Source organism: Brassica napus, chromosome A5, assembly GCF_020379485.1.
Source record: "Brassica napus cultivar Da-Ae chromosome A5, Da-Ae, whole genome shotgun sequence".
Taxonomy (NCBI): Eukaryota; Viridiplantae; Streptophyta; class Magnoliopsida; order Brassicales; family Brassicaceae; genus Brassica; species Brassica napus.
The window spans coordinates 9,620,649-9,633,395 of record NC_063438.1 but is presented as its reverse complement, the minus strand read 5'-3'; the positions used below and the strand labels follow the sequence as shown (position 1 = coordinate 9,633,395).

Here is a 12,747-nt window from a genome sequence, read left to right as displayed (position 1 = left end):
AGAGTACATAGCCGTGTGTGCAGCAGCAAATCAAGCAGTGTGGTTACAAAGACTATTTGAAGACTTTGGTCAGAAGTTTGAAGGAGGCATTCCGATCTTATGTGACAACAAATCAGCAATAGCAATTGGGAAGAATCCGGTGCAACACAGAAGGACGAAGCACATAGAGATCAAGTACCATTTCGTGAGGGAAGCTGAGCAAAAGGGAATCATTGAACTGAAGTATTGCAAAGGGGATGATCAACTCGCAGACATTCTCACAAAGGCATTGGGCGGTTCAAGATTTGAAGATCTAAGGAAGCAGCTTGGAGTCAAGTCGAGATATGATTAAGGAGGAGTGTTAAACTATAATCTAATCTCTCCTTGATACATTTACATAAGTTAGTTATTTATGTTATTACACAAAGAGTTGTAACTCTTCAAGTTGTGTCCTTTAGTATAAAGAGTTGTGTCTCTTATACTTGTATTGATTCGATCTCTATATAAAGATCAATCATCTGTTGTAAACTTAATAACCGAATCTCAATAATACAAAAGTATTTTCAGAAAAGTTTATAAGCCTGAAACGTCTATCTTATTCTTTCTCTCGAACTCGTGTGTAACACATTGTGATCGTTGTGTAACACAAGCGGTTGGTAAAAGATTAACAGATTGGAAGAGCAATGGATGATCAAGACATGCGTAAAATTCTTCATTTTTTAAAGAACGACTCGGTACATATTTCTTCTTTTATAACTCAGAAACCTAATATTCAAAGCATTTAGATAAGAAACTTTTGGTGTTGTGTAGGTGGTAGATGCTCTATATGATTGCAAAAGTGAAGTGATTGGTCCTGGATCCTTCAGATTTAAAGCTGAAATAGGTTAATTTCTTCAAGTATCCAAAGTTTATTATAGGTTTCTGGAGTGATTCCATTGGTCAATATTGTGTTAACTGCTATACGTGCAAACAGATTTCAATGGGCAGGTTGTTGTCCAAAACTATTTGAAGAGAACTAAGCGTGAAGAGTGGGCAAAACTGGTAACTATATTTGCAGCCTTTTATCTCACTATCTCTGAACAATACCATTAGTTAACTATGTGGTTAGTTACTTAAAAAATAAATATCTGAAAAAAGTGTGGTGTATTTGATCAGTTTCGCGAGGCTGCAAAGAAAGGAGATGATCCTGCAATGCTCAATATTATGTCAAACTACGGTATGCAGTGCACCAAGTTCTTCTACTTAAGGATTTGTCATCACAGTTTTATTTTCCCAGCTTGAAACAAAAGCTGAGTAAGTAAGGCATGATGTTGCAGGTGAGGAAGTTGTAACGGCTTTAGGAAGTGAAGTAATCCGTTTAGAGAAACAGATCCGAGAGCTTGTCCCTGGAATCCAGCACGTTGACATCGAAGCACACAATCCCATGGACCAATCTCTATGATCTGAAAAAAAAAAAAGTTGCTGTTCTTCAAGGTCTGAGTAGTAGTTATGGATAATTCTATTTTGGCCTAAATAATGGAAACCAAAGGTGTGGCTGTAGTAAGAAGCCTGGCGCTCTTGGAGAAATAGACAGAATCACATTAAAATCACAGGTATGTGAGTGTTATGTCTCCATACTCGTGTAGGTTCGACTCTTTTTTGCTCTACGTTTACTCGAAAGACAAAGGATTTAGGTTTTGTCAGTTACCAAAACAAAAAGGATTAAGGTTTTGTTTTGTAATAGGGCAACAATTGTATCTCCATTAGAGAATACTACTAGCGATGCAAAGTGATTTTCTTGATCATCAGCAAGTAAACTTTATGCACAAACTAGAGAAAATCGAGCTGCTTGGTACTAGCGCATTAGGCAAGTACGTAATAACATAAACCATTCTCACGAAAGACTGATCTTTCAGAAACCACTCTCATCAAACTGTCATTGGTTGCACTTGCACCACCACAATTACACCTTATGTTTATACTTCTGGCTTTAATTACGGTACCAACGGTGGTGACACAATTATATAAGAAAAAAGAAAAACCAATATTATACAACCGGTTTTGTTTTTTTTTTGGTTTAATCTGATACAGTTTTAATTTAAGTCTAATTTATTACAAAAATCAAAGTCTCACATCGGACAAAACAAGTTTTTACGTCATGTATATATAAGTTTAGTGCACAAGTACTTAATGTCGAGCTTAGTAACGCAAGCTTGTGATCCGAGTGGAGACAACAAGGTGATGGGATATTGTCCCGATTTGCCCGGTACTGGTTAGGTGAGGTCGAGTTACTGGGTCCAAGTGGAGTTCGGCGCTCGGATCAGCTTAGGCTAGTAGTTCCGTTAGTCTCCAATTGGACCAGTGACTTCTGAACCCACCAACTAGACCGCTGGTAAGCCTGTTCCAATGGACCATCGCTTTTGGGAAGAGTGTGGGTTTTACTAAAAGCGAAATCTCCCGGTGAAAGGCGTTGCTGTAGAGATTGTTGATCCCAACAGTGACCTTGCACAGGTAGAAGAAAACCAAACATGAGCCAGATTGTTATGGAACTCAACGAGTGTCTGGCTTTAGAGATGGCTCGTGCTCGCTGAAGAACTGGGGAGAGACAACACAAGAGAGACTCAGTGGTCGAGATGCCATGAGAGATTCAGTAATCTCAACATTTCATCTCCCCTGGCTCATCTTAATTTACGTCCTGGCAAAATCTCATCTACATATTGTGTGTCTAAATCTCTTATCTCTGATGCTTTTATCTCAGATAGATCATACATTGCATTGTTCTCGCACAGTTGTTATGTCTGGTCGTATCCTCCTTCTCACACTAAACCATAGTTACCAAATGACTAGAATATAAAGCTAGGAGCCAATAGATTCAAACTGATAACTTACAAAAGTTTTTCTTTCCTAAACAAGACAACCCCAATGACAACAATACTAAAAACTAAAATTCGAACCGGTATAGAGCTAAACTTTGTCAATAAACAACCTGAAAAATCCACTGGTAACTAGATGGCTTACACTTTTGGTGAGCTATACCCTTTCATGTACTTTCAAGATCACTCGTTTCCCTTCATAGAGAAGTTCAGCAAAAGCATGAATACGCCAAGTGGTTCTTCTTTGAGATATAGGGAGAGATGTAATCAGTAGAAAGACCAGACGTTCCTGAGATCTCCGCAGGAACAAGAACCTGAGGCTTGCCTAAAGCTATCCTTTTCCCAACTGTATTAGCGTAAAACAGACCAGGAATGGCTGGCACAAATACATCACTCCTCGAACTTATGTAGAAGTCAATAACATTCTCGTACTCTGAGTTTTCTAACTCAAGATACTTCGACTTCTTGCTTGCTGGCATTATCGCCTCCTGCCATAATAGACAATCTACATCAGCAAAAGGGTAATTAACAACTTCACATACTTAAAAGAATGAATGATACCTTAGTAAACGTTTTGGGGAAAATGTCCTTAAGTATATTGAGGCTACTCTCCCATCTAGGCTGAGTCAGGTATATAGTTGTATCACTCTCAAACCCAAGCTTCCTCAAGAACAAAGCGATCTCTTGTGCGTTGTAACAGGTTTTGGATCCCACACGGCAATTCTTCTTCTCAAGTATCTCAACTCTCAAGTCTATGGCTACGAAACGGCCACCGGATTTCTTCAGCCGCTGAATCATCGACTCCACCAGGTCACTCACTCCTGGCTGCAACTCCAAGGAGCCGAACATGGCCAAACAAGAAACAGGATCTGTCTCGCCATCCAGCGAAGTCTTCCTCAAGTTCACAGAAGGGAAGTAGGTTGTGACTCTAATGTTCCCTTTTGATTTGAAGATGGGATCAATATGCTCCTTGATGTAGTCTTCTGCAACTCGAGTGGGGACCTTAACGATGGCGATGTCTCTTAGAGAAACGTGGCTTGGCAGTTTCTTCACAACCTTGACAACGCTTTCCAGGCTTTTAACGAATTTATCTACATCATAGATGTCATCAAAGTTCCTGGTCAAGCAATTAAAACTTGTTCATAAACCTCACAGAGAAACATCAAAAACTTTTGTGATAACACAAAGAAAACACTAACATTTCATCACCAGGTTTGCTTCCTCTTATGTCAGGAAGCACAAGAGTTGCTCCAAGATGCTTCGCCACCATCACAGCATCAGTAATCTATAAAAGTTAAAAACAACAAAAGATATTAGAGAGGAAAGAAGAGAACATGTGACCATTAGAGTCAATATGAAGAGTACCTGAGAGATATGGTATTCAGGGCCATTAGTTAAGGAGAATGTAACATAACCCTTTGACGATACTGCTTCATCTACAACACCAAAAAACATTGAAGCAAACCAATTTAAAAAAACAGCAGAGAAGATTTAAAAAGCAGAAATGATCAGAGGAAGAAAACAAATACCAGATGAAGAGATTGACCAACAAGGTTTAAGGTCATGGCTATCATGCATCCAAGGTCCTTTAGTCCCTTCCACAACAGCTACTTTTGATCCATGGAACTCAATATCATGTGCATCTCCTTCAACTTTTTCCTGTAAAAAACCACAAACACACAAATAAGAGAAGCATTTGAAGTTTCAGCTATAGAAAAAAAACAAAAAGCTTGAAGCTTTCACAATCATTGTCTACAAAGTCTGAGTCTTTATGATCCACATTCGATACAAAATGAAACCCTAAACTAGATCTGTGATCCACAAATTCGATCAGAACCCCACTTGAAGTGAGCTCAGTCACTAACAGGGACATGGTTAAGTACCTGAACAGCATCAAAGTAGTCTCTGTGAAGCATTTGTCCGAGCATTACAAACATGGTGATGGTGAGGATTGCAGCCACAATTTGTCTCAAATCCACGCCCATTTTCTTCTTCTTCTTAAACTCTCCGCCTCTCCCTCTCTCTCTCCCTCTCCAAATGGGTTTTGAAGGGTTTCACGGAAATTGAGGGGAATTATTTAGTGGAATGGTTAGGAAAATGCAAAAGAAGAAAAGAAAAGGAGACAAGGACTTCACGAATCTGCGAGTTTCTTTTTGATGATTTTGTCAAAAAAGATACTTTTGTTTTTATATAATTCTTTGGGTGTTAATTGTCAGTGTGACTGACGCCTGTAGCACCAACCACCGACACTCTCGCCGTGAATTCTGGTAGTTAACTCTCAACTAGTTGGTTTTGATACGTACCGACTTTTGAATTTGATTAAACCGGGTTTGTTCCATATTTTGATTAGATTATTTAAACCGGGTTGTTCCATATTTTGATTAAACCGGGTATTACATCCGGTTTTTGGATTCAAATATCTATTCGGATTCAGTTGATCTATTCGGATTTTGGATTTTAGAGTTAGTAATTTAAATATGATTCAAATATTTAAAATTTTTGGTTTCAATTTGGTTTGAGTTTGGCTCGAATCATTGCAGTTTGGGTTCTAGTTCGGATATCTATTTTAATTATGTAATTTTTAACAAAAATCCAAATATACTTAATCCTCAAATCTGAAAATAAAAATAATATAAAACATAAAATTTTTGAGTAATGTAAGACTAAATACTTAAATTTACATAAAAATAGTTCCGCTTAAATATTTAGATAGAGAAAATATATATATATCAATATTTGAACATTTTTGTTATTTTAGATATTTTCATATTATTGAATATCTAATAGATATAAAATTTAAAATTATTGATATATTTAAGTATATAATTTTGTTTTACATATTTTCGGTATCCAAAATATTTCAGTTTAGATCAGATTTGGGTCTGGTTATTCAGATATTAAACTTTTAGATTCATCTGAGTACTTAACCAGTTTTAGTTTGTGTTTAGTAGTACTTTCAAATCAAGTTCTGTTTGGTTTTTTGGATCCGAATATTTTACTCAAACTTACTTTCTTCTACTAATATAAAGAAAAATAAATAAATGTAAAACAAATATGATGGGTTTATTTTACGTACATAATTATTGAGAAATACTTTAAGAATATCAATAAAAATGATTGGGCGTCGTGTCAATATTGTTGGTATGTTCCAAAATTGACGTAATATGTAATCAATAACATGTACTTTCGTATAATAAATTATTGGTAAAGATAATAAAAACACGATACAATCGAGTAAAATAGGTTAGAGATGCGTCGAAAATAATGTGATCTCTTCACACAGTACATGAATTCTGTTTTTCAATCGATTTCCTGAGTTTTCTTTTCTTTTAAACTTTTCTGATTTCTGATTTTTTTTTCAAACAATCTGATTATGTTTCTAATTCTTGATATGAAAACTCTGTAAAGAAAAATAATATTTGACTAAACTAAAGATCTAACTTTGTGTGTGGTATTTTTCACATTAGTTTCCTTAATTCATAGCCAATCATCATTATTTGTTGTTTTCGTATGGATAAACCTCAACCATGGCCAAGTTCGACAAAATACGAAACTTTTAATTTCTAAAAACATTATCATTCCGGAATTTTAATTGATATGTATCTTAATGATTTTGTAATTTATTTCTTTCAACAATGATATTATTCAGTACTTACCCAGAGAGAACTTCAATTCACTAATACAAAGGTTAAAAATGAGGAAACTAAAAATGAACTGACTAAAAATTAATGTGTGAACATATTAAATTGTTTACGATAGAGTTAAAAAAATTAGTATGTGAATACATTAATTGTTAAATGACTGTAAAACTGACACGTAAGTATTGTAAAGTTAACATAATTGTGAAGCTGATATGTTTCAACATGTGTATGAACATATTTACTAGATTTTGACCCGCACTTTTTATTTTTCAGTTGATAAAAGTATATGATATGAATTAGTATTTTAGTCTTGTTATACATTATTATGTTACAAAATTTTATTATATCAAAATATTTATTATTTTTATTTAGTTAGTTAATGTAATTAAATTTTAAATCGCTTGATTACATTTTTTCAAAAAAAATTATATGGATTGATCAAACTCAGCGCATCTATTATTTTAAAATAAATTATTTTTAATTAGATGAGAACAATACTTTTATATCAAGTTTGGACCCGTCGTCGAACCAGTAAACACGATGACTTGTACATAAGTTGGTTTAGATTTAATGAAAACTCGTTAATTTAAAGCATGCAAACTTCAAAAAAACATGCAATCAAGTGTGACCCGGCATTTGGTTGACATGGTAGGAAAAAAATAATCTTCAATAATATTTTAAGAGATGAATGAAACTTCAAAAAATAATTTAACATAAATATATATAATTTTGTTTTAACAAATGATTTGCTAAAGTGTTTTTTATTAAATTTGATTTTGTAAATATTTAGAATTATATAATGTTAGATGACATGATATAATATGTTGTATGATATATACTTTCATTTTAATAACTGATATCTAAATATTATATATCCATCTTTGAGCTTAATATATGATGTATATAACGTTATTGAATAACAACAATAACATTGGATGATAATAAGAAAAATAATTAGAGAAGTGTATCATACAAAATGAGAAATAATAATAGGATTTTCTTAAAATATTTAAATTATTTATAGTTATTGTAGTTAATGGTAGATAAAAAATAAAGAGTTTTATATAGATGTTATAAATTCTTTTATAATATATTTTTAAAAATATTTTCTTTTAATAATATAAATTTTCAATCGCATCTATAATATATTCTTATCAAAAATCATCATAACAATATATTTAGAATATATATATTTAGAATATATTGTTAAACTAAAGTACACAAAATAATCTCTAACAATATATTTAGAATAAATTGTTAAACTGTATGCAAAATAACTTCCTTTAAAATATAGTCAAAATTATTAGAAGTGTTAGTCAAAGAGAATCTATGATGTATAAGCTGTGTAGATAAACATTTAAAAAAAGGTCAACATATTCATTTGAAAAAACACATTTCGATCAACGAAAAAATGATAGAGTGAAGCCTTTGGTCAAAAAATAAATGATAGTGTGAAATGTTGCAAAGTTGGTGGCACCAAGGAACAATATAGTTTTGGTATTTAAATTTACCAGTCACCTTTTGGTTATGGATTCATGAGACATATTTTGGTAAGATGATATTTTAGTATAATGGAGTTATGTATAATTTTTTGGTCTATCATACTAACTTGAATAATAAATAAGAGCATTGATTATTTTATAGTTATAGAAATATAAGGTAATTGATTATTGCATAGTTAGAGAAATATAAGGTGAGACCAAAAAAATAGTTAAGCCTAATGAAAGGATCCAACAACTTTTTATAGGTTGATTTTTTAAAACTCCTTCCTTTTTAATAGTATAGATTATAAATGTTTCGATTTTAATATATAGGGATAAATATTTATGTCATGCTATGGCATTTATTACATACCAATAATATATATGTAATGTGTAAAGTCTGCAAAAATGTGAATTCTAAGTTGGATATATTTAATTTGTCTTTGACATATAGTAAATTGGTTTTGTATTTTGTGATATAAATAAGATACGTTCAAACTAAAAAATATCTACAAACGTGCGACGTAGGTCTTGGCGTTCGGTTTTCAAGTTCGGTTTTGGTTTGGATTTTTTTTTTTTTGATTTGTTAGTTCTAGAGATTTATGAACTGTTCGGTTATTTGCAAATTCAGTTTGGTTTTCGGCTATTTCAGTTTTGGTTCGATCGGCAGCAAAGGCAGAAATCAGCTACTATCTGAAAAATTTCCGGGTCTAACTTTGTTTCAGTTTGGTTCTGGTTTTTGGGTAATTTAGATAATATGGATAAAAATGTTGGATAATTTCGTACTTTCAAGTTAAATATTGGACAATTTGGGTTATTCAGATAAAATTTTGAGTAATTCGTTTAATTATAAATATTTTCAGATCAAGACAATATTTGGGTAATTCGGTTTATAAACAGTATATTTTGAATATTTAATTATTCAGAAACTAAATATAATTGATATTTTTAAGTATATAACTAGTGATTTAACCAACATGTTAAAAGTTTTTGTACTATTTGGCTTTCGGTTCGATTTTGGTTCGTTTTTGATTTTTTATATCAGAAATCTAAGATGTCTAGATATTTATGAACAGTTCAATTTTGATTTCGGTTATTTTGGTTCGGTACGGTTTGGTTTTTTTGTTCCGGATAAATATACCTACACCTAGTGCGACGTGTTCAAAGTCTTTACTATTTTCCTTTTCTAATCTGAAATGATTGTACCGTTTATTCACCCAAATTATCACATTAATCATATCTACCCTAAAGAATAAGCTTGAAATGGACGTTTTTTCTTAGAAAAATTCTTAGAAAAATAAAAGAAGAAATTAAACTTGTAAGGAAAATTTTTCTCAGAAAAATAAAAACTAAAGATAAATTTGAAATGCGCATTTAAATTAGCCAAGTGTAGACCTGTTGTATGTCACATGCAGACACTACACAGCTATTCAAGTAGAGCTAATCTGTTTTCACCAAATACTCTTATGTAAGTATCATCATATAGCTTCAAATGTCAAGTGAGAATTCTGAGTAACTTCCAAATCCATCACTTTGTTCACAAAATGAGAACACTTGTATGTCCTCTCTGTCTCTTCTTTGCTCTGAAACATTGTCTTTAGCTTCATCTCCAAACCCTTTGGAGTATAACTCAAGTCGTTACCAGGTCTCATAGGATCTTCTTCAACAAGAAGCATTATGTAACTCTGTAGATAACTCTTGTACCTCGGCACAACCGTTCTTACCATGGCTTGACATATCTTCCATCTCAGCCTTTCATCCTCCACAACCCAATCTGATTGCTTTGTGTATATCTCATCAAAGCCATTGGCAAAGTCTTGTAACGTTCGTTTAATGGACTCGCGGGCTCGCTTTCTTCTCGCAGGTTGAGATTTAATGGTGAGTAGAGACAAGAGCTTTCCCCAGCTTTCTTTGACATATAGTGCTGCGTAGTAGTCTCTGTACTGCTCATGTGCACTTAACCAAGACTCTCCCATCATCTTCCCGAGATGAGTCTCTCTCAAACCGCTAAAATGGGAGTGGTTGTTCATCATAAATATGTAAGAAAGAGCTGTTTCTTTGCTGGAACTCGACCACGCATCAAGATTCAAAGCAATCTCTCTCAGTATGTTGTAGATGTGACCTATGAGAATCTCTTCTTGGTACTTTTCCTTCTTCCACCCCAAATCTATCTCAAGAATCTTGGACAAGACCGGCTTGTTCTTGTCCCCCAGTAGCTTGTTGCAGTACTCAGTCACAACACTCACAAGCTTAGGTACACCACCATCAAGAGAAGGGTTGTTTGGTCTTTGAAGCTCCACCTGACAAGGCAACTCCCAGAAGATCTCGCAGACACCTTTAACGAGGTTGCTAATCAGCTCCCGTGTTTCTCTGCGTATGTCTGAACATAGCTCACCTTTGAACAGCCGGTTAAACTCGGTTCTAATGTTGTCCATTGTAGAAAAACAACCTAAGAGCTTTAGCAGCTTTGGTGGACTTTTCTTGCATTTGCTGATTCTTGATCCGAACCTGAGAAGCTGAAGGAGTCCTGAGTTTGATGCTATTGCTCCAAAGCAACGCAATGGAACATCATGTTCTTCTCCAACATCTTCAAACACTTGATAGCAGAGCTTGCTCTCAAACTCGTAGATCTCTTTCACAGCTATCTCCATGTCAAATCTCCATTGATCTATATCTCCTTCATTGTCCTGCACATTGTCATCTTCTGTGATTGTTTTGTGTAGATACCCATTCTCAAACCGTTTCTGAATGACCCTTGTGCGGATCTTGATGTAAGAAGGTACACAGTGAGCATCTAATCTCTTGATGATTGTCTTCAACTTTCTCATGTTGGATTCAGACAAAACCTCCTCTTCTTCGAGTATCCTCTCAAACTCTGTTTCAAGATTCTCCAACGCTGTGCAGAGACTACCACCACTAAGATAAGCACGAGCCTCGGTCATTTGCAACTCCTTCAGAAGCTTTATCGAAGTCTTGAACCGTAGACCGCAAGGATGATCTTCAGGCATTCCGTTTTCAGACAAGAACTGGATTGTTTCTTCAAGCCAGGTAAGAGCAAGAACACAGCTACTTGACAGAAGCTTTAACGCTTCTCCAAGACGTTTAACATCCGAAACATAACCAAGAACATCCTTACATGACATGAGAGATCTCTCGAGTTCTTGAACCGTGGCAAAGACTCTCAGAGCAGCTGAGATAGGTGCAATGGTGTGACGGATGTGATCAGAGAAAGGCAAAGATCTCCATTTATCTACTTTAACATCAGCTTCTAAAGACAGCAACTTGGTGTTGATTTCTTGAAGCTTGGTTCCTGTCTTTTCAAGAACCAGTGAGAATGTCTCTGACTTCTCCATCTCACTCTTCAATAAACTTCTCATTGCTTGAAGTCTCTCAAGGCTCATTGTTTGTTTGTTACTTAACTCACTAACATGATTCAACAACTTCACATGGATTTATAGCAATCCTCTGGTAGATAAACCAAATGTCTTACCAAACCCACCAAACCAAGCAATTGCCAGTGTTATTCCGATAAGCCACAACATCAAAGATTTGGTCTTATTTTAAAAGACTTGTTGACATTTTTTTAATCATTAACTTAAAGCAAAATCTAAGTCTTGTTTTATTTGTTATAGTCAGCTCAACCATCTTTATCTATTGCTTCAACCGTTTATTCTGAGTTTCTACAGTTTGATCATCTAATCAACTTTGGCCTAAAAAGTCAAATGAAATTGTCTTCTCTTTGTTGCATTTATGTGCTTAAAGCCAAAGAAAACTACAAAATAACAAAGCAGACTTATACACGAAATTCCTTGCACTGGAAAATAATTAAATTTCAGTAATTTCGTGGGGAAGTAAATGAGCTGTTGTTTTCTTCAGTTTAGATTTCAATTAAGAGCATCTCCAATGTATTACCCCATTTTTTACTCCAAAATGGTGCAACACCAAAATGGAGTAAGGTTTTACTCCAATGTATTACTCCATTTTCTACTCCAAAAATAATATTTCTTAAATAATTTCATTTTTATTTTATTAATAATTACAAATAAAATCTTATACTTATAAAAATTTACCAATTAACCCCAATTATTTTATGTTTACGATAATAATTAAAATATAAATTATTTGAATTAAATATTTATTATTAAAAAGTACAAGAAATCATTAAAAAAGACAACATATATATAGGTTCAACAATGAGCATTAGAATATTTTTCCCACAAATGATCAACTAATGCATTTCGTAATGAAAAATGAGCTTCTTTATTTTTGATATTCCTAAATCGAGCAAGAAAATTTTGAAATCGGACATTTTCATCTTCTGCAATTTCAATATCTGGAGGTGGAGCTTCTCTTTCAAGTTCAATTGGTGCATCAAGTTCACGCTCATTTTCATCTTCTGCAATTTCATGTTATTGAATCATTTTAAATATTATTTAAGTAAAAAATAGAAACATTAAAGATTCAAAGGATCATTTTATAAATAAAAAAAGTTCAACTCCAAAATGGAGTAATGGGTAAGATTACTCCATAAATGGAGTAACCCTAGCCATTACTCCATTTTTAACTCCAAAATGGAGTGCGGTTGGAGAAGATTTTACTCCATAATGATGTTTGGAGTTGAAAATGGAGTAGGGTTGGAGATGCCCTAACCAATCAAGAAAAACAAGCCAGCAAATCTTAGGTTTAGCTCAGTCTTAGCTTAATCTCTAAGAAACTATGGTAAAAGGTAGACGTGTACATTTGTAACTAAATGATAAAATGAACTCTAACCAAAAAACTAAAATTTGTATCTGA

The 12,747-nt window shown here is 33.7% G+C and overlaps 3 protein-coding genes across 3 annotated transcripts; 1 reads left to right on the top strand and 2 right to left on the bottom strand.

Moving 5' to 3' along the window:
- The first annotated feature begins 662 nt into the window (after nucleotides 1-662).
- LOC125608555 (metal tolerance protein C4-like) lies at nucleotides 663-1,420 on the top strand. Its single transcript, XM_048778976.1, has 5 exons — nucleotides 663-713; nucleotides 790-862; nucleotides 953-1,020; nucleotides 1,135-1,195; nucleotides 1,296-1,420. The coding sequence occupies exons 1-5, from the start codon at nucleotides 663-665 to the stop codon at nucleotides 1,418-1,420; spliced, it is 378 nt and encodes a 125-aa protein (XP_048634933.1).
- Nucleotides 1,421-2,802: 1,382 nt separating this feature from the next.
- LOC125609513 (protein MANNAN SYNTHESIS-RELATED 2-like) lies at nucleotides 2,803-4,987 on the bottom strand. Its single transcript, XM_048780997.1, has 6 exons — nucleotides 4,715-4,987; nucleotides 4,361-4,490; nucleotides 4,197-4,267; nucleotides 4,031-4,116; nucleotides 3,393-3,948; nucleotides 2,803-3,319 (listed from the first exon to the last, which is right to left on the bottom strand). Exons 1-6 carry the CDS (start codon nucleotides 4,814-4,816, stop codon nucleotides 3,041-3,043), a joined length of 1,224 nt encoding a protein of 407 aa, XP_048636954.1. The 5' UTR covers nucleotides 4,817-4,987; the 3' UTR covers nucleotides 2,803-3,040.
- Nucleotides 4,988-9,012: 4,025 nt separating this feature from the next.
- LOC125609512 (exocyst complex component EXO70I-like) lies at nucleotides 9,013-11,435 on the bottom strand. Its single transcript, XM_048780996.1, has one exon. The coding sequence runs from the start codon at nucleotides 11,352-11,354 to the stop codon at nucleotides 9,432-9,434; it is 1,923 nt and encodes a 640-aa protein (XP_048636953.1). The 5' UTR covers nucleotides 11,355-11,435; the 3' UTR covers nucleotides 9,013-9,431.
- Nucleotides 11,436-12,747: the final 1,312 nt, after the last annotated feature.

Excerpts from the sequence above, each read along its gene's own strand:
- LOC125609513 (XM_048780997.1), bottom strand. The coding sequence starts at position 4,816 with ATGGGCGTGGATTTGAGACAAATTGTGGCTGCAATCCTCACCATCACC. Across the intron at positions 4,268-4,360 it reads TTGGTCAATCTCTTCATCTG|ATGAAGCAGTATCGTCAAAG; the intron begins GTATTTGTTTTC and ends TTGGTGTTGTAG. Across the intron at positions 3,949-4,030 it reads AGCAAACCTGGTGATGAAAT|GAACTTTGATGACATCTATG; the intron begins GTTAGTGTTTTC and ends TTGCTTGACCAG.
- LOC125609512 (XM_048780996.1), bottom strand. The coding sequence starts at position 11,354 with ATGAGCCTTGAGAGACTTCAAGCAATGAGAAGTTTATTGAAGAGTGAG.
- LOC125608555 (XM_048778976.1), top strand. The coding sequence starts at position 663 with ATGGATGATCAAGACATGCGTAAAATTCTTCATTTTTTAAAGAACGAC. Across the intron at positions 714-789 it reads ATTTTTTAAAGAACGACTCG|GTGGTAGATGCTCTATATGA; the intron begins GTACATATTTCT and ends GGTGTTGTGTAG. Across the intron at positions 1,196-1,295 it reads CAATATTATGTCAAACTACG|GTGAGGAAGTTGTAACGGCT; the intron begins GTATGCAGTGCA and ends ATGATGTTGCAG.